The sequence below is a fragment of the Eremothecium sinecaudum genome, chromosome VIII (assembly GCF_001548555.1).
Source record: "Eremothecium sinecaudum strain ATCC 58844 chromosome VIII, complete sequence".
NCBI lineage: Eukaryota > Fungi > Ascomycota > Saccharomycetes > Saccharomycetales > Saccharomycetaceae > Eremothecium > Eremothecium sinecaudum.
In genome coordinates this window covers 814,104-836,630 of record NC_030899.1, presented here as the reverse complement: position 1 = coordinate 836,630, position 22,527 = coordinate 814,104, and the positions used below count along the sequence as shown (strand labels likewise).

Sequence of the window (22,527 nt, the reverse complement as noted above, 5' to 3'; positions counted from 1 at the left end):
TTCAAGATTGATGAAATTGTAAATAACCGTTAAAATACTAACTCATGGGGGGATTGTTATCTCCGTAATCAGAAGTATTACTGAGATAACACTGATAACTTCTACATACAAACGAATTGATGAAATACAAAAATATAATACATTACAAAATGAGGTGCAGCACCTAGTAGTTAGATGGTAGCTATTGTAATAATGAAGGACGAATGGGTGCTTGTTGTGTAGTCGCGGTGGTTGTGGTTGTGGCCGCGCCAGGTTCTAACATTCTCGGTGTCGCTGCTACGGGAACAGCGTCAGCGAGCTGCAAATCCAAACCGCTTGAAGAAGAAAATGATCCTCGGGGGTTCCTTTGAAGAGCATCCCATCCAAGTTGGCTAGGTTGCGAAAATGGCAAGAGTGGGTTGGGTTGTTGTGTTTGTCCCTGCAAATCAGCAAGTATAGAAGCACTTCCGTTACTGCTAGGGGTTGGAGTGCTAGCCCACGAAACCATTGTCGCATTTTTGCCACTAATGGTAAAGCCCTGCATACCTTTTATCGCTGCCTCAGCATCCGAGGACTTCTCAAACTTTACAAATCCACCTCCTTCCCCTGGATTGAGGTTGATACTCACAATATTGCCAAATGGAGAAAATAGCGAATGTATCTGAGACTGATTGATTTGATTGCTAATGCCTCCAATAAAAACTGATCTACCTTGATCATTGTAATCCGGTGATTGACTTATTGTTGTCTGATTGGTATTGGAATTGACTAAGCTTGTTGCAGCCCTCATTAGCAGGGACTGATTTGCCTGTTGTAACGACGGCAGCTGTTGGCCGGGGCTGAGCGCTTGTTGCGGCGCTGAAGCGATTTCTTGGCCACCAACTAACATAGAGGAGTTATGCATAGAAGGGAGTTGATTAAGTTGTGATCCACGTCTTTGATGTACAAATTGAGCGGATCCTGATCCTTGATGCTGATGTCGCTGCTGATACTGCTGGTGTCCCTGCTGGTGTCCCTGTTGGTGTCCCTGTTGTTGTGAGACTAAATTATTCCTAGGCGTAGCGTAGGCCACACGAAGCTGTCTTCCCTGGCACCATACGCCATTCATTTCTTCTAGCGCTCTACGGCGCTCTTCTTCATCTGCAAATCGAACAAAGCCAAAACACCGCGAAGCTCCAGTAATTGGGTCCGTCATGACCCTTACAGTCTTTACTGCGTTATATTTTGTCTGAAATAAAGATAGTAGGTCAGCTTCTGTTGCAGATGGTGATAAGTCTCCCACAAACAGCGAGTATTCTGGAGTAGTAGGAATATCTGACTGTAAAGTAGCACCTGACGCCCAATTTAGTCTAAATTTACGCTGGCCATCGTGATTGGTTTGCTGTTGAGTAGTTTGACTTATTATGTTGGGCAAAGGCATGGAATTTAGTTGCAGGCCAGCCTGTGCTTCTGCAAGGCTTTGGAACTGTACAAAGCAATATCCAGCGTGATGTAGTTGGGTAGTGTTTGGGTCTATAAAAGACATACCATTAATTTGGATCCTCTCATCGTGCGAGTTCGATGAAAGGGTATTGCTCGAACTGCAAGGGATTAGTAGGTTTTTCTTTGCACGGATTAGTTTCACTTCGACCTGGTGTCCTAGGGCCATCCATATTTGTTTTATTACGCTTTCATCAAACGAAGGGTCCAAATCTCCCATCCATAAGGTCCTTGGAGGCTCGTTGGACGTTTGAATTGTAGTCGAAGGAGGTTGGGGGATGTGACACTCAGTCATTTCGTAAATCAATAGTCCACAACCTGAATAGTGGTCTTAACAGTGTTAATTGCAAGTGTCAGTAACAACCTTTAGTACCTAAATTTTTGATTGCCGAATGAAAATTCTTATAGTAAAACGACAAATTCTAATCAGTGACAACTTGGTCTACAAATGATGTGCAAATAGTATATGTTAACAGAGTTGCAAGAGTATCACAGACTAGTACTTAGTACTTCGCGGTATAGACTTCACAATTAATCCTGGAACTCAATTACGTGATAACTAAAAAAGTCGACGGACTTCTATCAGTCGTAACGGAAAAGCTTCAAAATTTGAGAACTCAAAAACAATAAAAATCAATCAAAGCTAAGGTAATCCAGTAAATTCAACTTCAACTTTTATTTTCCCTGTGTTAGCTTCTTTCTGAAGCGAAAACCTGTAAACCTATCTCTTGTGTCAGTAAGTCACTAACTTACGGTGTGTCAGTAAGTCACTAACTGAGGTAAAGAAAAACAATAAAAAGCCAATGCGTAATTAATATTGCAACTTGCTAGTGACAATTTTAATGAAGATGGATATTTGGCAGTGATGGAGAGGAAATTTTGTTCGACTTAACTCTGGCGAGTGAATCAGTTAAAACAAAATAGTCGAATAGTATCGCTAATATTCGTATTCTTTCGTTGCTTTTATTGTATCTCTGTAAGCTAACTTAATTTCAAGCTGTTTATATACCTAAGTATCCACTATTAGTTTCCCAACTGCTGAGAGCAAGAGCTCATAAAGTAAATAACAAAATATTAGATACGAAAAAAAAATCAAGTTTGTGCAATTAGTTAATTAAGGAGATGATGAAGGAACTAATTTCTAGCCTGTGGTGATTATATTCTCCTGGCTGCGTATATCCTGAATAAAATCCGCAAAGCGTCATTAAATTATCATGTCAGTCCTTAAGTTGTTCCCCACTAAGTGGGTACTCCTAGCTGATTATAGTATTTTTCTTGCTAATATAGTAACTTGTTAAGATACTGCTTTCTCATTGACTTCACCGCAGTGCTCTCATAATGCTTACTTTTATTGCCTGCGTATCCCTATTAGTCCGCCCTCTTCTCCAGCAAAACCACAAGAAAAACACTGTTAGCAAATGGGCCTGTGCCCCGCAATTTATCTTAAATTAAGTAACTCAAACGCATATACCACAGACTCCAGTGTAGTGTACATAATAATTGCTTCTCTACTAGTTTGCTATATCGCGCTTCTGTCGCTGATATAATCGCAGTTGTACCGGGTTTATCACGTTGAAATCACGTGGGAGTCGTAAAACTGGAGGAGGTTGATTGTAGAAGATGACCGTCCTTCTTAAGCAGTAAGAAACGCAACCATGGGGAACAATAACATGGACAGGGAGCTTAAACGTTTGTACAGGCAGCGAGGGAGTGCACTGCGGCGTGTTGGAAAGGATGTCGTAATAGAGGACAGCAGAACCGCGGAAAACGCTGAAACACAGGACGTAACAGAAGAAGCAGGCATAGTTGATGATACGGAGCCTCTACAAAACTTTGAAGAGCCTGCGTTCGACCAGGGTGATCTTGATGGGCCACCTGACATAGATATTGCTGACCATGACGTGGAAGAGCCGAGTTTCGAGGAGCAAGGCGGCAGTTTCGAGAATTATTCTTTTGATGAGCTTCCCATAACCAAGTTTTCCACATCCATCACCTCCATGGCAGCAATTGAGGTGTTCATAGCCGTCACGGAGAGATTATTTGGCCAGCATCTATGCTCGCAGTCCGAGCAAAACTTCCACGAGTCTAAAACACGTGCAGACCGCCTGTCATATAAGATGGATCTCAAGATATTTAAAGAATTCGCAGAACTTGTTAAGTCTGATCTGCAGGACATGTTGGACATACATCTCTCTAATAACGATATGTGCTACCAAATGAAGCAAATATTAAAAATTAAACAGGATCTTACCGGGGAGATAATTCGCGTTCGGGAACTGATATCACAGTACGACACAAGTCAATTGAGGGACGCAGAAAAGCAGCAAGAGCTAGAGTCTCTAATATCTCTCAATAGCAAACTTAAGGCGCTCAAGGACATAGGCCCAGAAACGACTACCCCCTAGTACAGGCTGCATAACATAGATATGTATTTGGTCCTACGGTAAAAATCCCACAGAAACCGCATTAATCGCCTGCTCTGAGAGCTGATGGTAAAAACCAGGTATGTGAACGGTTGAATATACAATGAATTAGTGCTGCGTATTTATTAGCAGGCGCTCAGTCATTTTCCGCAATCAACGCCATGACCATTCTATATAGGTAGAAGAAAAACATCAATAGATAGAACCCCAACTTTAAGAAAGACTCCCTCTTGTGCTTCCCCAACGTCCGGAAGATTTCGGTGGCGTCCAACAACTGCATTTTAGTGTATATTTTCTTACCATTGAACAAAAGTACCGGCAAATTTAGCAGGAAGACAAACCAATATCCATTTAGCAAGAAAACTAATGAAATAAAGGCATGAAGACCTGCTTCTGGAATAATTAACTTATTCACTTTCGAACACAGCTCAATAGGGTTGATATAATCTGCCTCTAAATCAGCATACATGATAGTAAAGTGTACTTGCATGAAAGTATTAATCGCATTAACCAAGAATGCAAAAACAAATAGCCAAGCGCCCATTTTTGAAAGAATATAATCAAACTAACTTCAGAACTTTAAAATTGACCAATGATGATAGTATAGTTCAGTCAATGCACTTGAATTATCCTTTAATATGCGTGTGTTAGATAGGACGATACGTATGGAATAGATTGTCTTTTTGAAAAAGAAAAAATTTTGAAATTTGCAGGGGGGCGATTGGGCGTCAGTGATTCCTAAAGAGGAAATCTGGACTATGAAACCGATGAACTACTCATGTCAACACTACTGAGGTATGGTATAAATTAAGGTGTGTGTGGTATGTATGACGGCTTTTGAGGTATTTGTGCTGTTATTGCTGGGTTTTTTGGTTTGTTATTGGCGTGTTTTCTACTGCAACGCCCCCAACACTTCAGTGACGCGACAGTGGTAATACTGAAATGCACAAAAAAAATACGTATTTGAATAAAATGATAGTAACCCAAGTGCAGAATTCCTATTCAGAACCGTAGACAGGTAAACAATCAGTCTAATAATAATTTGCTTTTGAACCCGAATCCTTTGCTACAAAAAAGTATAACATGATTGTCAAATATGATAAAGACCATTTCAACTGGCATGCAGAAACATTAAGTCCACTACCATCGCCGCCTTCATTGGAACGCGATGATGAGGAAGATGATGAGGACTCGGATATTGACATGGATATTGGGAATCCTGAAACGATTCCTGATTATACCATGTCAAATAACATACAATTAATAGGTACTCCATATGAAGGGTTGAAGACACAGCCGTTAGGTTTGGATCCTGCCACAGATGTCAACTTGAAGCGGCTTTCGGAGACTTTACAACTAGAATGTAATTCTTTGGATGACCAGAGACTATGTGTTGTGCACCAAGTTAAGCTCGTCAAGACGACTTTTCAGCCCGTCAAATTGGACTTTTTTTGGTCTGATGACGAAGACTTGTCACCATCTATGCCAATGGTGGGATTCAACTTTTACACGGTATCTATTAAACTTCCTAGGAATAATCCGCTTATTTGGAAGCACTTTTTACTAAAATCCCAGTACAACCAGATGGTCGCCTTTTTGTCACCACACGAGAAAGAACCACGTTATGAATCAAGCTACTTAATGAAATCTGAAAGATTAGTTAATCTCGTGATGCATCAGGTCTGGCTACAGGACGTTCGCGATCATTATTCGCGAAATGAGTCCCTTTTATTCGAATTATCCAAATTGTACACATGTTTATACCATGAAGTTCAGTCCAGATACAATAGCTGCTACTGAACTCACCATGGATAGACAATACTAACTCCATTAGGGTTTTCATATCTCCTAAAACAAATGGCTATGATTATAATAGCCTTATGCCAGTAACCCTTTACAAAAAAAGGCTACCTTATGATCATTTGAGACCTCTGGCTCTTGATAGGAAAGGTAGCTTATTAAACCCTCCCGAGGTTCTTACATCAATACAAATATTTGTTATTACCATAACAATTTGCCTAGGATAACCATTTCCGGGAATGGCATGCTTCAAGTGAGTTAAACTCCAGCTCGCCTATGTGTAAGTTACCAATAATAAACCAGTAGAACTCACACAGATTTTATTCAATAATTAATGACTAGTAGTATATATACATCTTTTGTCAGGTATCTACTATTAATCATGACTGAAATGTATAATATAATCAATTTAAGGACATTAGAAAGAAATTAGTTTTCTTTATTATCATTATCAATTTTATACATATACCAACATCCTAAGCACTAAATAGACCTCGTGCCATGTAGGTTCTGCCTATTGATTTAGAGAGTTCAAGCCAAACAAATAACCTAATTCTTGATGGCCTAATCGGTTGACCTCCATTAATTTCGTTGGATCCATGGCACTTTCAACCAGGGCCTTTTTTCTATTCTGTAGTTCAATGATTCTATCCTCGACAGTGTTTTTGAGCAGCAGCCTATGAATTTGAACTTCCCTTTCTTGACTGATTCGGTAGCAGCGATCCATTGCTTGCTCTTCCACGTAAGGATTCCAGAATGGATCGACTAAAATAACATGATTTGCACAAGTTAATGTCAACCCAGAATTACCAGCCTTCATTGAAATTAGAAGAACTCTATTGTCATCCTCTCTATAGAAACGTTCTATTATCTCGGATCGCGCAGCACCTGTCATGGAGCCATCATATCTTAGGAAATTAATATTTAAGGCTTTCTTTATGAAGTGTTGTAGTATGTCGAAGAAAGTCGTAAATTGAGAGAAAACCACTATCTTCTCGCCTTCTGTATTTTCTATGACAGATTTGATAATATTAATACATTGTTGAACCTTTTTCGATTGATGCAGCTTCTCGAAGTCTATTTCATAGCAGTTCTTTATGTTCTGTTTTCTAGATGACATCTGCTGTTCATATTCCATCCTCAGGTCTGCTTCAGTAAGATTCTGGTTAATAGCTTGGTCGTATAACTGATAGGATATTATTTCATGATCATTTACTGATCTTTCACAAACTAGACAAGGCACATAGTATGAACGTGTGCCACTGGGCCCTTTGTAGACAAGTGGAGAATCCCGAGCCTTTTCTAGGAAAGGGTCAACACATGATTCACATAGTAAATGGCCGCAAGGTGTTAAGACAGCTAATGAGTCTAATTCCATTTGCTCCATACAGTAGGGACATGTCATCGAGGCGATACATTGTCTCACAGTCTCCTGACCAATTTCAGTTATCCTTTTGGCTACTTTATACAAACGTAACCAATCCTTCTCAAAATCCGTACCGTTAACGATTTTTGCTCCTTGAGCTCTCGCTTCGCCCAACTTCACTAACTCCTGGTGACAACAAGCCTGGCGTAGCCTCAATAATAATGTCAAAATACTTGAGTAGGATCCGGCTTTCCTATTATTTAACAGCTTCTCGGCTTTTAATGCAGTCTTATGCTCCAGTGATCGATAAAATTCCAGGTCCTCATTTTCCAGGACATCTTCTGTATTTTTCAGGTATTTCTTTGGTAATTCTAGTATAGGTTTACCGTTTATTGTAGAATTCTTTGATCTACGAAGCATGATAGCACTTAGTAGTACCTGGACCTTTTTAACTGCTCTTTTGGTATGTTCGCCATTCATATCTCCTTTACCAGATAGGGAGTTACCAATATCTTCTTTGAACTTTTGTTCCCTATTATACGGAGCTATTCTTAAGAATCTAATCAAGGAATAAAGCTCAGAAATGTTATTTTGAATTGGAGTACCGGAAAGTGCCCATCTATATGTCCCGCTTAGAGTGGAGCACGCTTTTGCGGCTTGTGTTTGCTTATTTTTAACATTCTGGGCCTCATCTAGAACTATACGGTAAAATACAGAATCATCACTGAAAAAAGGTGACCAATATTCATCTCTGGTCTTCAGAGAATTCATCGCTTGGATACTAACCACCTCTGGAGTTGCATCTTCATTATCAGGATCATTCTGTAATCTTCTAGGCCAGTGCTTCTTAAACTCAATCGCGAGGGTTTGGTAGGAAACCAGAATGACATCATAGTCCTTCATAGCCTTGAAATTCTTGACCTTCTTACCACCAAAGCCACCGTATATTAGAACCTTAAAATGGGTGCTTTTTTTTATTTTGGTGTTGATTTCATCATACCAAACCTTTAAAACAGAGACGGGGGCCACAACTATATTTGTCATGCAATCCCCATCTGTCGACCTATTAGCAAGCATTAAGGCAAGCGTTTGAACAGTCTTACCCAAACCCATATCATCCGCCAGTAATCCTCCTTTAAATTTAGATTTTTCAGTTTTTAACAGCCAATGCAAGCCTTGACGTTGATGCGTTAGCAAATTTACAGTTAACTCTGGTGGAGTTAGTTCTTCACCTGCAATACTAGTTTCAACTTTCTTTAAACTTTCTAGCAATTCGTTTAAACTTTCATGGTCTTTTGAAGTGTAGATATTTGCAATTTTTAACTGATTTTGAGAGCCAGAAGATCCATACTGCTTTAATTCAAGATCATCAATGTCATCTTGTATAACAAGTGGCTCCATGAAAGAATCATCGTCCGTCTGGCCATTTTTAGATGAGCCTATGATACTATTAGGAGGTCCAGTGTAAAATCCAAGCTTTTTTAAGTGCCTGAATACAGGAGGTAGTTTTAAATGGTTTTCTAGTAATAAGTTAATAGAACCCTGGACTCGCTGCTTCCAAAACAATGGAGCTGTCACGGTGTTAAACAACTGGCGAAATGTTCGTAAACTTTCTAATCCCATCATGAGTTCTCTAATTTTCGCAGGCCCAAGCCTAGATCTATTAAACGCGCTATTGTAAGTAGACATTGCTTGCTCAATCGATTGATAATATCTTTCTGCTTCGTGATTCTCCGGTATAGGTCTCTTGTTGTACTCATTCTCATCCTTTGTACTTTTCCATTCGCTTTTAAAATAAGCTGCAAAAGTTCTATCCACCACTGGCATCCTAATTCCCATCTTTTTTAGAGTTGCCAGAGTTAGTTTGATGTTATTTCTCGACTCAGAGTCAAAACGTGTATCATTAATTGTTTTGTTAACAGCCTCCTCTGCAATGTTTAGAAGCGAGTATATTGCTTGTTTAGTTTCTTCACTCCTGTTATGATTATCTCTTATGAGCCTCCTCGCATCCACAATATTTCGGATAGCGCCATGAGGATCAAATTTCCAGTTTAATCCTTGGCGCTCCAGAACTTGATTGACAAAAGGCATCTTGACACCATGCTTGTGTAAATTTCGTAGTGCAGCAATGGCTTCAGATTTTTTTTCCATATTTGGACTTATTCCACTATTGACTAGTTCCTGGTACGAATCGATAATACCTAGAGAGTAGTTAATCTGGTTTTTGATTTCGTCACTACGGTTCAAAGTCGCCAAAATGGAGCGAACCTTTGCAATAGTCTGAGAAAACATAAGTGCTTCACTGTTTTTAGTCATGGGATTTGTATCGGTACCAGCACCCAAATCCGTTTTATATTTGTCCAAATCATCTATCCCAATAATCTCCTGCTTTCCATTATTTAACATTCCATTTTCTTTGGTAGCTCCCAGTTCTTCTAATCTATTATACACTACAGGCATTTTTATCCCCTGGTTTTTTAACTCATTAATTGCTTCAAAGACCTGTTTTCTATCTTCTGGAGTTGTGCTCTCCATGTTATAAACCATATTCTCGTATTCTAGAAGCTTGCCCAGTTTATCCCGAATCAAACTTTTATTCTCGGTAGATCGGTTTGTACCCTCGAGTAGCTCTAACGCTCTTTTGCAACTATTTCGGAACAAAATATGTGACTTGACATTCGCTTCTTCGTCAAGTGCCTTAGAATCCCTGTCAATCGCATCTATCTCTTTTCTTATTCTATCAAGTTCTACCTGTAGACTCGTGTTACCTTTGTACTTTTGTCCAGCATTATCTAGTTGAACTTTCAACAATGCTCTTTTTATTTGATTATATGACTTTTTATCTGCGTCTTTATCAAGCAGCTGTAGCTGCAATTCTAATAGTTTTTCACGCTTTTCACGCTGAAAAGTAGAGAATGCCTTTTCTACTTCTTTTAGCTCAGATACTGTTCTAGCCAATACTTCCTGGGTATGGTTGTTGGCCCTTCGCAGCGACTGCTCTTCTTCTGTATTGTCATGCTTAATACGTTCATTTCTGTGCTTAATTTTACCTCGTAAAATCTCTCTGGCAATTCGCAATTTAGCCATTTTATTGTAATACATTTGCTCCCTGTCTGCAAGGTTCTCCAGCACCCTTTTACGATATACCTCAGGTTCGAATTCATCGCTCTGCAACATATCACTTTCTTCAAGATCTCTGTAGTCATGAACACTCTGAGGTAGCGATCCTGTAACACCGGTGGTTTCATCTTCATCACCACTGCTGAGCAAAATTATAGGGCTATTATCATTAGGTCCATTTTCCGCCAATCTTGGCACAGATGATATCGAAGTCTCAGCCTTAACAGGCTCCTCTAACACCTTCTTTAATAATGGATCGTCCTTCAAATCCCCTTCTACGGAGTAAATTTCCTCTGAAGCACTTTCAAAGTCACTAAGCCCATCCACATCGCCCCCGAAATCTGTTCTTCTCTTGCCATCTGCACTATCGCTCAATTTACGTTTTTTAAACGAATTCCTTGATGTATGCAAGTTATCAGTATGCTCACCGATCCTCTCTAACGATATCCCATTCTCAATTTGGGAAACATCGCTACCACTCATTCCATTTATATCATTATTATATGCTCTCTGGAAACTCCCGAGCCCCTGTAGACGTGCTCCAGTTGAATTCTCGGGGATATGTTTCTGCTGTTGTGAATCGACTTCTTCATCACCTGACGTCAAATCCACGATATACTCCTCAGCAGGCATAGTACTTAGCTTACGGCTTGTAATCTTAAATCAGCCAAAGGTATCAATCAATCTTTGAGTACGTTCCTTTGTTTCTATGCTGTAGAGGACTTTTCAAAAGCTTGAAAGTTGTTGCGATTACTACGGAATATTAAGGTAATAAGTCATGCGCCAAAAATTTAGCAATTTAAACATCGTATTAAAACGAATAGAATTGAATACTATTTAGCTTCCGATAGGGATTATAAACTCAATAAAAATACCTGAAAATCCTTCAAATTATAGAAAGCAGCCTGCGATTTCACTACAATCCTTTCAACCATACTAAGGTCATCGTCTTACAGTGTGGGTGACCTCACCTTGAGCGACTAGACATAAAATTTCGCTGTGCCACCAAGAAATTCAAAATTAAACTTCAAATACCATCCAGTGCAATAACAAGTCTTCAGCTCATCCATCCTGGTAGCACAACATTCCTAGGTAACAGCGTTTTAAAAAAATGTTGACAAATTTTAGCATGCCGGGGCTTATGCACATTGGCTTGGGTATAATCTATGGTCAAGTGGTTGTGGGAACAAACCGTAGTAAGCTAGACGTTGGAAGTCCCACTCAACAGCATTTTCGGTCTTGTAACACCAGAATATCCAACCGCCCTTCATCTCGAATGCTTCCAATTGAACTTCAATGTATCTTCTGACATTGTTCTTCCTTTCAACACTCCAGCTAGGGACGTCCTCGTTATTTTCGCATGAGCCAATGAACCAGCTTTCTGGGAATGTTCCGTCATATCTGGCGCCTCTACCGACACCGTTCAACCATTTAGCACAGTCAGTCAACGCTGCTGACCATTCACCTGTAACGGACCAGTGACTTTCGTTCATAAATTCGGTACCCCATGAGCATGCGGTTCTAACCTTTTGGTCCATATCCGAAGCTACCTCACCTGGAGAGAAGACCTGGTAGTGGTGGTGGTCGATCAAAACTCCCCAGTGGCCGCTCTCAATTGTGAAATCGCGGTCCCAGTAGTGTGGAGGGGTGAATGCGTCGTGCAAAACTAGAACCTGGTCACGGCATAGCTCATTTCTTAGGTAGTCGTAGGCAAAGTAGTAGAGATCCTTGATGTCTTGCATGTCAACGTCTGGGCCGAATGGCTCGTTCAAGACTTGAATACCAATAATAACATCATCGTACTGAGGTTGGGAGTACTTGTCTAGCATGTAACGAAGAACCTCTTTCAAGAGACTTAAGTTTGGTTCCTTTAGGAAATCCAAACGGCCTCTCAAACCGGAGTTATCAAATCTGTTTTGCGAACCAGGTGCACCGTGCAAGTCAATCCAAACGTGCAAACCAGCGTTACGAGACCACTCAATAGCTTTGTCCAAATATTCCTCCTGCAACTTTGTGACGTATGGATCGTCTTCCAACGTCATGAAAGCCCAGTACCCCACAGGAATACGGACCATGTTCAAACCTGCAGCTGCAATGTTATAGAAGTCCTTCTCAGTATAGAAGGCGTCCCAGTGAGCAGTCAACCGCGACCGCGCTAACTCCGGGCCCAAGGCCTTGCAGAAGTTGTATTCGTCTACGGGGATCCCGTCGTCATTGTCGGGGTTGGTCCGGAAAGTTTCGAAAAGCGAAGGGGTAATATAAGGTTCCAACACCAACCAACCACCAAGGTTCACACCGCGGACAACACCCTCGCCGTAGTTGAAGTATCTCTTCTGATTTGTGACAATCTGAAGACCTTCCCTATCAGGTATAGGTGTAGCTAAACTGAAGCTGGAAAAGTACCATACAATAGTACCAATGAACCAAACTAAATCTGGAGAGAACATCATGATCTTATGATTTGCGCCCTATATGTTTTCTGTATAGGTGCTTATTAGCTGACACGCTCTGTCTTTATAGTAGCTGTTGCTTTTACGTAGTAATTTATTGTATAAAACTAGGATGTAAGAAAGTAGTTTCAGTAAGATGGACCAGGATAATGCTTAAGATGCTTGAAATATATATCAATGAGATTAAGAAATAATTCGTTTTTTTTCCTACAATTAGTAGATCTCATACTCTCCACTATAATCTATCATGTAATTAAGGAACGCAACCTTTTTTTAGGTCTAAACTAAAGGCTTCTTTACAAATACGAAAGAATTTGCGTAGGGCTGAATGTACGCTAGAGGAATTAATAATACATAAGTACGATTTTAACGATGTCTAAGAGAATTCTACACTTTTTGGAGCTATGAGTTCCTAAATCTCCTACATGATTTCCTATATTTAGGGATAATCTGTGTGACCTGCGTAGAAATCCGCATTTTCGAATTTTTAATTAGCCAGCCATATTTTTGGACGGATAATAATTGTATAGTACGGTATGTACTGTATATTACGGTATATTATCTCATATATTTCATATTGACCATTATAAAGATATTTCAGTTGCCGCGTTTAGTACGGCTCTCGTAAAACGCACTAAAAGGGTTGAATGGGAGTTAATTAGAGCGGGTAATACGAGACCCAGTCCATAGATATGCGGTTATTTTAGGAAGATAAAAAAAAGGTAACTATTAGGTAAAGGAGATTTGGTAAAATGAGTGATCTTAGTTTGATTTTGCTGAAGGGTTAATTGGTGATTGTTGAGATGGTTGTGACAATTGTGAGGGCGCAGGGGTTGTTGGAGGTGTATCTGACTTAGTAGAAGGGGAATGCAGCTTACTTTTCGGACAGGAAGAAGCCCAGGTAGTAAATTGTAGTGAGTATCCTGAGAAAGATTTTATGTTAGTCTCACCCGGAGACCATGGAGCGGGCTTAGAGATTGTTTGCTGCTTTGGGTTCTGATCTTTCGAGTCTTGTGACATTACCGTTGTAGCAGCAAATGAGTAATAACTATGGTGGGAGCTTTTTAGGGGTATCTTTTTTGGAGAATGAGGGAAGAAACATGTGGTTTAGAAACATGATAGCGTGAGGCGGGGGGAAATTTTTGTCTATGTAGGCGCTAAGCCGTAAACGGAAATAAATTAGTCTATGTTGAAACTAATTTTTTCTATGCACCCGTGGTCTCAATGGGATGAGAAATACGATATACTCAGGTGAAAATCACTGTCCTCTAAGAATTTCCATTCGGAATTAGGCGGCTAGACTACGGGGAGGGCTTGTGTAGAGAGAATGTATACTGTTGTTAGTTACAAATAACAACAGCATCCGATATAGTGTAACGGCTATCACATCACGCTCTCACCGTGGAGACCCGGGTTCGACTCCCGGTATCGGAGGATTTTGATTTATTTTTTTCTTCATTGTTAGAACATTTTTTACCTTTAAAAGTCCAGTTTTTCGTAAAAGAAGGAACATTGGTTCTGGAAGTCCGGTCATTCACAGGACTCTTTTTTGCGATTTACAAGTTTGAGCACTTTTTGATATGTTGCATGGCATTTCAGGAGTTCCGAATTTTCTGTAGATCGAACATCGGGTAAAGGCAATGCTGACTTGCACTGATTACGGTTAGATCAATAGGCACATCGGATCGGCTATGCTCTAAGTCATCATCAGGATAACTGCGGAATCGGGATGTTACTAACACGGCTTACTACGGCTAGGGCTATGCCGATTAACGCGATGAGATGTGCCGAGTAATGAATTACCATCAGCCAAGGACCGAGCGATTAAGATAAGCTGCGCCGATGGACCCGTTGGTTTCTCGAAGTGCGGAAAAACTAACGGTATAATATCACGCAAACACGTCATAATAACAGTAGTCCGATATAGTGTAACGGCTATCACATCACGCTCTCACCGTGGAGACCCGGGTTCGACTCCCGGTATCGGAGTTACCATTTATTTTTTCCATCCCCTAACAGTCCAGCTTATCTAAACACTCACCGAACGGCTGAGATCGCTGATATGTTTCGAGGACACCTATTAAATTCATTGAGACATATGTACCTGTTTTACGTAGTAAGCGCTATATTCCAAAGGCGCCATTCCTTAGATCATGTTGAAGCCTTTTCTTGCCTTGTACTCGGCTGGCAAAGCCGCTATGTAGTTTCCCTGTAGGTTGGACCGAGGGTGCATAACCTAGATCCACTCCTGGCGCAGGGTAATTTGCTTTTGGTTGCCAATTGTTTGCATAAGCACCGTCGGCCGTGTAGGTTTGCATGTGCATTGGAGGGGCTTGTGGCATAGGAGCTCTGGAGCCGCCTCTCATAGCCCCCGGGGGTATTTGAGCATGTGGTAACTGTTGAGGTTGTGGTGAGAATTGTCTTTGATTTTGATGCATAGGAGATGCAGGCAAGAAATCTCTATAATAGTCTTGCTGCATATGCATAGGAGAATCGTGACGGACACCACCTGCAGGGGTAGAGCGCATTGGTTGGTTTGCGATGGGCATACGCGATTGCATGTGCTGCTGTTGCATGTGTTGTTGCATGTGCTGCTGCCTGTACTGTTGAGGGTGCTGTTGCGGTGGTTGGTGTGGTTGGCCTGGACGCACTTGAGGTACCCCGTCTCTTGTTGGCGGATGGGAGTTCGAGACTGGTGGAAGGTCTGAGAAATTTCCTGATTGAATCGGCTGTGGAGAACTTTGGGGCCTGAGATGTGGTGGAGGCATCGAATGCGTTAAGTTTGGTTGACTTCCTGTCTGATGAGTAGTATAGTAGGGATTTGCCGTTGCAGATTGCCTTTTTGGATACATTGTGGAAGTAGTAGCATTATTGACATTATGGACAAGCCCAGTGGACGGCATAGAATCATGAGGTGACACAGACGACGCCGACGAGACGGGATAAGGGCCAGCGGTTGAATTCATATCTGAAACAGTAGGCGTCGTACTTCCAGAGGAATTCACTGCAGAGGCAAAAGTCATACCGGAATTCGATGATGCTGCAGCGAGGGCTGCTATACGTGAAACTGGTTGCGGAACTGGCTGAGGAGGGTCATTATGTGAAGAAGTGTAAGCTGATGATAAAGGCGACGAGGAGGAAAGCCGAGCAGGATAAGCATTATTAGTATTTGAAACGGGGCGTGGTACGTGTTCAGTAGCCCCGCTATTTTCTTGCACTGAAGATGACATTGGTCTGGACTTGCGCGGACGATACACTGTTATGGTATCATCAGATAAAGCAGCCAAAGTTGGGTTTTGTTCGCTAGGAAATTTCGGCCCAGAGCTCGGAAGAACTGGTGAAGGCTCATAAGATTTAGTTCTCTTAACGTCGTCATCTCTACCAGCAACCACAGCAGGCCTCACTGCAAGTTGGTTATCGTTTAGCGGAGAAGGAAGAGATTCAGATGAACCAGGAGACAAACCTACTACAGCGTTTACCTTCAAATGATCATTATTGACAATAGCTTGCGAGGCAGAAGGAGACGGAGGTAAAACTGGCGACATCTGTCCTGATCCTCTTGGTCTACTAGGGCAACGTGGGGGAATTTTAGGTGTGATCTCATCGGGAGGAGGTAGTGCTGGCAAGCTTTGTACTGCTACTGTATTATCAATGATACTACACTCATCGTAAACAGACGAAGTTTGCCTTCTATCCAGAATATCTGAAGGTCCACCTGGACTTTTCCTACACAAATGGCTGATTGCATTCCACTTAGATTTCTTGGCACTTTCAGTAATCTGAAGGTTACCCTGAGTATCCATGGCGTCTTGCAGATGGTGGCCACGCGATGTCTCCGGCTTATTAAGATTAATACCTTGACCAACATCATTAACAGATTGCTGGTTGTTCGAATCATACGATAAAGGCGGTCGCGGAGATGGTGATATATTGTTTTCCTCTCGTACATGAAAAGGAGCGGCGGCCTTTTGAGGTTTTTCAGACATAGGCGTACCATTTCCTTGGGGCTGAGAAATGCCACTTTTGTTATCATCTGTCGTTTCCTCCATTCCATCGTCAATGGAAATATCTGCTTCCTCTAGGATTATCCATTTTTTAAACCCATCAACCTCGAATTCGATAATTAGCGAGCGCCCGAATATTTTCCGCTTGTCAGGAGTTTGCTCATGAGATAAAGAACATATCCAAGCCCAAATAAAATAGTCATCAATATCCACCCGACCCCATCTGAGATAGTCTGCCTTATTGAAGGTGTTCGGCAATGGATTACGCTTAGCCCATCCTGCCTGAAAGGTTGAGTGCTTGGTGTTCATCTCCTTGAGCAATCTACGTGATTCCTTAGACATCTTTTTGGAAATAGCATCTATGCTATCCTTCTTCCTAAATAAAGACTTCATTAAAACAAAGTCTTCACGAGCGTAAAAATCCTCCGGTCTGGACTGATCAAATAACTTAACACATTTCTCAATCAGGTGGATCGGCTTCCTGGAAAACGTACCTGTTTTTAACGTTACAATTGGAACAGTAAGCATAGTTCCCTGGTCTGAAAGTTCCTCTTTAACTGGGGGATAATCGTGGTTTACCAGCAAACTTTTCAACGCCTTAGGAGTGTCAGGACTATCCAATTTAGTAGAATAAAACGACCTTACAAACGACAGTAGCAAATGAAAAGTAGCATTCAAGCCAGGTATCCACTGAGAAACACCCGCCTTAAAAGTATTGGTAATATGGCCGTGTTCTTGAAGCTTCCCAAACGCCCAGATAGCACACATTCTTGATATTTTCTTCGCACTAACCTTGGTATTTGGCGAACAAGAAACCGCTATCAACAAATCAAAAAAGTCATAAACAATTGAAGCATGGTCTTGTGACCGAAGACATTTTGGCATGATTTCCAGAAAGGACTGGGCTGGATACCCCTGCCTCTCTTCTTCCTGTCTGAACATCTCATAAGACTCCCACCCGATCACTTCGCCTCCAGGCAACCGACACCAAATGTATTTGAGTGCCTGAACCAATGTCCATGTGTCTGTCTTAGCAATAATCTTATGCAGCTTATTTTCTCCAACTGCTTGGCTATTTCCCATCGGAAAAACCGAATTTAAAAACACCAAAAGCTTCTGATTCGAGTGTCCTGGTCGAAATGGTAAAAATATATACTCCTCTTCAGTCCTGGATGCTTTCAAACTTTTTGTAATAGCATGAATCACAAGGCGTACCTTATCCTCCGTAAACGATTGATAAAACTCAAATTCTTCATCATCACCAACAGCCTGTGTTTTGGAATTTCCAGATACCACTTTAGTTCCTCCCTCAGATCTAATAACACTGTCACCACCACTAACACCATTCCTCCCACTACTGGAATAGTTTCCGTATTCTGGTAAAACCTTTGAGTTTTGAAGCATATTTGCCATTCGGTTCACTAATGACACCTGGTACTATTGTGCTATTCAATACACTTAAAAGAGATGATAAGATAACCTAAAACAACTTTATACAGATTTCTTGATCAAATTAGATTGCAAAAAACTCCATGTAGATTATGATCCACCTTTATCTGATGTTGTTTCAGTCTGAAGCAGTATTACGAGAACTTAATGCACCAAATTTTTGGAATGCATAGACGAAGCTTCTAATATTAAAAAAATCCTACGTAGGAAATGATGATTTTCAGGAACATGAGACATAATACAAGAGCTTAACTTTATATATGTTAGAAATGCCATTATTCTAATGGTATATGTTTGAGTATGGCTCTTATTAATTTATAGTGTGTTAATAACTTCAAACACATTTGGGTATTTAATGCGCTGTAAAAACAGTAGCCTTTTGGCAGCTTTTAGATGTATCATTTGGGCGTTTTCATTCATAAATCTGATGACAGTAGACTGAATTATTTAAATACATATTTATAAACTACCTATGTATGGCTCTGACAAGTTTTTTTTTAAGTTTTTTAAGGATTCATCGCTGTTTCTGATTTAGTATGCAACCGACACACCACGCTTTCTCCAGTAATCACTTACGGCATGCCATTGTCCATGCCAGCTCCTAATGCCGTTGACAACACTATGTGGACTTGTTTCTAGAGTTTTATGGCCCATACTACGAAGAGATTGGATTGCTTGGTCTCCTAGCATGGAGAAACTTTCAATTTCTAGCTGCTCTGGTAACAATTGGTGATGAATTCTTGGGAATGAGATAGCTTGTAATAAAGGCATATTATACCAGTAGGACCTTATAATAGTTTGTAGGATAGCAGTGACTATTCTTGAGCCTCCGGCAGCACCTATGATCATGTCAGGGAGGCCTAACTCGTTGCATATGATGGTGGGTGCAGTCGACGATAATGGGCGTTTATGAGGTTCAGGGAAGTTGTAGATGGATGGGGAAATACCAAACGTATTTGACTTACCTGGCTGGCTGAAGTCGTCCATTTCGTTATTGAAAACGATTCCAGTACTTGAGTCGTGGACTAAGGAGCCGAACAAAAGGTTGACCGTTGCGGTCAAGGAAACCGCATTTCCGTTGTAATCAACAATTGAGATGTGAGTTGTGCCTCCAGGAGTGTTAGGTTCGTAAGCAGGTAAGTAGTCAGTCCAATTTGCCATAGTACTGAAGGTATCACCATCGCGGCCGCCTTTAATCAGAGAAACTGCATATTTAATCCAGTTTTGGCCTAGGATGTCCCTTACTTGCGGAGAAGACTTTGAGCCGCCGTTAATATCACCTAGCCTACTTCTGGCACTTGCCATCCATTTCATAGATTCCACTAATAAGTATAGCTGCTCCGGGGAGCTGTCACCTCCATCGGCGCCGTCGAAATGGTCCATTATTTTTAAAGCAGAGAGCAATGCGGCACCAGAACTGGAACCACCTATGGTATAAACGGTTAGGTCATTGTTTGGCAGATGCTTTAAACCTCTTCTAATTTTTGTTGATAATGGTGCAGAGATTTCAACCTTATATTTTGCAAAGTCTGCTTCCGTTATTATACCATTTGTGCTTTGGATTGTATTGACCATACTACGAACTAGTTCAGAACTTGGGTCGTAGAAAACCGAGGCATTGCCGCTTCTAGCAACGACCTCTAAAGTATTAGCTAAGGCCGGTCTCGTAATCCACTCACCCACGTCTAGGACTCTATTTTCGTCTGGATGGAGAACAAAAGCCCAGTCCTGCTTATGTTCTTTAAAGTAGCTCTCGTACTTTTTCAATGACGCACCCAATGCTGTTCCAACACTCCATCCACCTCTACCTAACTCTACTACTGGTAGGAGAAGTTGTGACCATTTGGCTACACCGCTGCCTCGTCTCTTGTATAATTCATATAGACCAGCTAATTCTCCGGGCACAGCAACAGACAAGCCACCATACTTAGAAGATTTGGGATCCTTCGAAAACATGTTCTTATGAGCCAACTCAGGAGCAGTTTCACGAAAGTCAAAAGCTAGATTCCTTTCTGATTTTTCACCATCAACATAGACTGCATAACCACCACCTCCAATACCGCTATTAAAGAAATTAACCATGCCGATACAAAGAGCTACCGTTATAGCTGCATCCGCAGCATTGGATCCTGGAATTCCAAGTAATATATCATGCACACCCATTCGGTTACATAGCTCGAGATCGCTCGAGATCGCTCCATTTTGACCGACTTTTAAGTGTTGCAATTCTGGGGTTATCGATGCCGTTCTATTTAATGGTCCAATTTCAATACCATGGTCTAGTACAGAGGTATGTGATTGCAAATGGGCTTTTCCTGCGCAGAATGCGCAAAACCGCGATAGGATTAGCGCTAGTGGTAGAATCATCTTTGTTAAAGACATACTATGGTAAGCAGTACCACCACTCCCTTTTCTTACAAATAGAAACATTCCCGGGGAGTATTGATAACCTAGTAATGCGTTCAGCTATTACTTACGTGATTGAGATTAACTATCGCTGTAACAATTTTGTGTATTAATGTCAGCAGCTGTCGCTACCAGAGATGAGCCTTAAAATATAAAACTTAAGTGGGAATTTGCTACCAAAAACGTCAAGTCGCGCGTCGAGATATACAATAAAAATTGCAATTAAAGCAGGTTTCCTATTCATATGCCAGCATTCAAGGGGTTGATGCGTAAATTCATTGATAGTTAAGCATATTTTGCCGAAGACTGACGTTGGCGCTGTCAGCGGCCAACTCCGCCTTCTGAAAAATTACAATACTTTGTAACTTAACAATAGACATATAGGTCATTTATATTAAACTTATAAAATGGTACTTCAATAGTACGAACGATCATAGCGAACAAATAAGTTCAGGGATATTTACATGTAGGAATATAATTTGTACAGAATTGACTATCGGATTGCCACGTTTCTACCGTTTTATTCCAAAATTCTGGTAACCAAACCGGTACCAACAGTCTTACCACCTTCTCTAATGTTGAAACGTTGACCAGGTTCTAATGGGGTTGGGTGGAACAATTCACATACCATCTCAACGTTGTCACCTGGCATGACAACTTGGGAGTGGTCTGCAACGGTGTCTGGGAATTTCAAAACAACGGAAACATCAGCGGTACGGACATAGAGCTGAGGCCTGTAGTTTTCACCAAAGCTAGAGTGTCTACCACCTTCTTCTTTGCTCAAAATATACAAGGAAGCCAAAATCTTGGTGTGGGCCTTAACGGTACCTGGCTTAGCCAAAACCATACCTCTCTTGATTTGGTCCCTTCTGACACCTCTCAACAAGATACCAGCGTTATCACCAGCCATAGCCTTGTCTAATTCCTTCTTGAACATTTCAATACCGGTAACAGTAGTCTTGAATGGGGTAGAGTTGTGACCAACGATTTCGATTTCTTCACCCTTGCTTAAGTTACCTCTTTCAACACGACCAGTAACAACAGTTCCTCTACCAGAAATGGAAAAGATATCTTCAACAGGCATCAAAAATGGCTTTTCTAAATCACGAGATGGGGTTGGAATGTATTCGTCTACAGAGTCTAGTAACTTCATAATAGCTTGTTCACCGATTTCAGGTTGTCTACCTTCCAAGGCACACAAAGCAGAACCCATAATAACAGGAGTGTTGTCACCATCGAAACCGTATTGGTTCAATAGTTCTCTCATTTCCATTTCAACCAATTCCAACATTTCAGGATCGTCTATAGTGTCAACCTTGTTAACGAAAACAACAATGTGTTGAACACCAACTTGTCTGGCTAACAACAAATGTTCTCTGGTTTGAGGCATTTGACCATCAGTAGCTGCAACAACAATGATTGCACCATCCATTTGGGCTGCACCTGTAATCATATTTTTAATGTAGTCCGCGTGACCTGGACAGTCAACATGAGAATAATGTCTTTTGTCAGTTTCGTATTCGACATGTGCAGTAGAGATAGTGATACCTCTAGCTCTCTCTTCAGGGGCCTTGTCAATAGATGCATAATCTAAGAAATTAGCACCACCTCTGGAAGACAAGGTTTTTGTAATAGCAGCGGTAAGAGTAGTTTTACCATGATCGACATGACCGATTGTACCAATGTTAACATGGGGTTTGGAACGGTTAAAAGCAGCTGCGTAGCTCCTAAAAGGAGTGGAAGCAAAAGTTCTTAAAGTGCCAGACACTGCTGGTCTGGCCAACAATTTTGTGGATAATTTTGGAACCAGAAAGGACATTTTACTGCGATTTGCTGACGCCTGATTGATTGTTCTTCTTCAACGGTAGATTCCATTTCGGCTGAATCTCAGGTCTATCGTCTTATGAAAAATTTTCAATATCACGATACACGAGATCAGGTATGAGGGGCAACAGATCTGCACGTGCTAAACACGTGATGAAGGTTCTACAACATTAATTACCAGTATTGATGCGCTCTTAAACGGTTTGCTTGGGCAGTGCTTCACCTGA

At 41.1% G+C, this 22,527-nt stretch overlaps 10 protein-coding genes and 2 non-coding genes across 12 annotated transcripts; 4 read left to right on the top strand and 8 right to left on the bottom strand.

Annotated features, from left to right (window-relative positions):
* Positions 1-181: 181 nt before the first annotated feature.
* Positions 182-1,753, bottom strand: NGR1 (Ngr1p; the record flags this gene model as incomplete). Its single annotated transcript, XM_018134413.1, has 1 exon — positions 182-1,753. The coding sequence occupies one exon, from the start codon at positions 1,751-1,753 to the stop codon at positions 182-184; it is 1,572 nt and encodes a 523-aa protein (XP_017989902.1).
* A 1,375-nt stretch (positions 1,754-3,128) lies between these two features.
* AME1 (Ame1p) lies at positions 3,129-3,863 on the top strand (the record flags this gene model as incomplete). Its single annotated transcript, XM_018134412.1, has 1 exon — positions 3,129-3,863. The coding sequence occupies one exon, from the start codon at positions 3,129-3,131 to the stop codon at positions 3,861-3,863; it is 735 nt and encodes a 244-aa protein (XP_017989901.1).
* Positions 3,864-4,017: 154 nt separating this feature from the next.
* On the bottom strand, positions 4,018-4,425 carry AW171_hschr84967 (cornichon family protein; the record flags this gene model as incomplete). The annotated part of the gene is made up of 1 exon (XM_018134411.1): positions 4,018-4,425. One exon carries the CDS (start codon positions 4,423-4,425, stop codon positions 4,018-4,020), a length of 408 nt encoding a protein of 135 aa, XP_017989900.1.
* A 539-nt stretch (positions 4,426-4,964) lies between these two features.
* Positions 4,965-5,681, top strand: AW171_hschr84966 (HHR134Cp; the record flags this gene model as incomplete). Its single annotated transcript, XM_018134410.1, has 1 exon — positions 4,965-5,681. The coding sequence occupies one exon, from the start codon at positions 4,965-4,967 to the stop codon at positions 5,679-5,681; it is 717 nt and encodes a 238-aa protein (XP_017989899.1).
* Positions 5,682-6,195: 514 nt separating this feature from the next.
* On the bottom strand, positions 6,196-10,800 carry ULS1 (translocase ULS1; the record flags this gene model as incomplete). The annotated part of the gene is made up of 1 exon (XM_018134409.1): positions 6,196-10,800. One exon carries the CDS (start codon positions 10,798-10,800, stop codon positions 6,196-6,198), a length of 4,605 nt encoding a protein of 1,534 aa, XP_017989898.1.
* A 506-nt stretch (positions 10,801-11,306) lies between these two features.
* On the bottom strand, positions 11,307-12,617 carry EXG1 (glucan 1,3-beta-glucosidase; the record flags this gene model as incomplete). Its single annotated transcript, XM_018134408.1, has 1 exon — positions 11,307-12,617. One exon carries the CDS (start codon positions 12,615-12,617, stop codon positions 11,307-11,309), a length of 1,311 nt encoding a protein of 436 aa, XP_017989897.1.
* Positions 12,618-13,379: 762 nt separating this feature from the next.
* On the bottom strand, positions 13,380-13,637 carry IES4 (Ies4p; the record flags this gene model as incomplete). Its single annotated transcript, XM_018134407.1, has 1 exon — positions 13,380-13,637. The coding sequence occupies one exon, from the start codon at positions 13,635-13,637 to the stop codon at positions 13,380-13,382; it is 258 nt and encodes an 85-aa protein (XP_017989896.1).
* Positions 13,638-13,979: 342 nt separating this feature from the next.
* On the top strand, positions 13,980-14,051 carry AW171_hschr84962. The gene has a single exon. It is a non-coding gene; the product is annotated as a tRNA-Glu (tRNA).
* Positions 14,052-14,534: 483 nt separating this feature from the next.
* AW171_hschr84961 lies at positions 14,535-14,606 on the top strand. Its single transcript has one exon. It is a non-coding gene; the product is annotated as a tRNA-Glu (tRNA).
* Positions 14,607-14,740: 134 nt separating this feature from the next.
* MSB1 (Msb1p) lies at positions 14,741-18,034 on the bottom strand (the record flags this gene model as incomplete). Its single annotated transcript, XM_018134406.1, has 1 exon — positions 14,741-18,034. One exon carries the CDS (start codon positions 18,032-18,034, stop codon positions 14,741-14,743), a length of 3,294 nt encoding a protein of 1,097 aa, XP_017989895.1.
* A 567-nt stretch (positions 18,035-18,601) lies between these two features.
* Positions 18,602-20,500, bottom strand: ECM38 (gamma-glutamyltransferase; the record flags this gene model as incomplete). Its single annotated transcript, XM_018134405.1, has 1 exon — positions 18,602-20,500. One exon carries the CDS (start codon positions 20,498-20,500, stop codon positions 18,602-18,604), a length of 1,899 nt encoding a protein of 632 aa, XP_017989894.1.
* Positions 20,501-20,996: 496 nt separating this feature from the next.
* On the bottom strand, positions 20,997-22,295 carry TUF1 (translation elongation factor Tu; the record flags this gene model as incomplete). Its single annotated transcript, XM_018134404.1, has 1 exon — positions 20,997-22,295. The coding sequence occupies one exon, from the start codon at positions 22,293-22,295 to the stop codon at positions 20,997-20,999; it is 1,299 nt and encodes a 432-aa protein (XP_017989893.1).
* Positions 22,296-22,527: the final 232 nt, after the last annotated feature.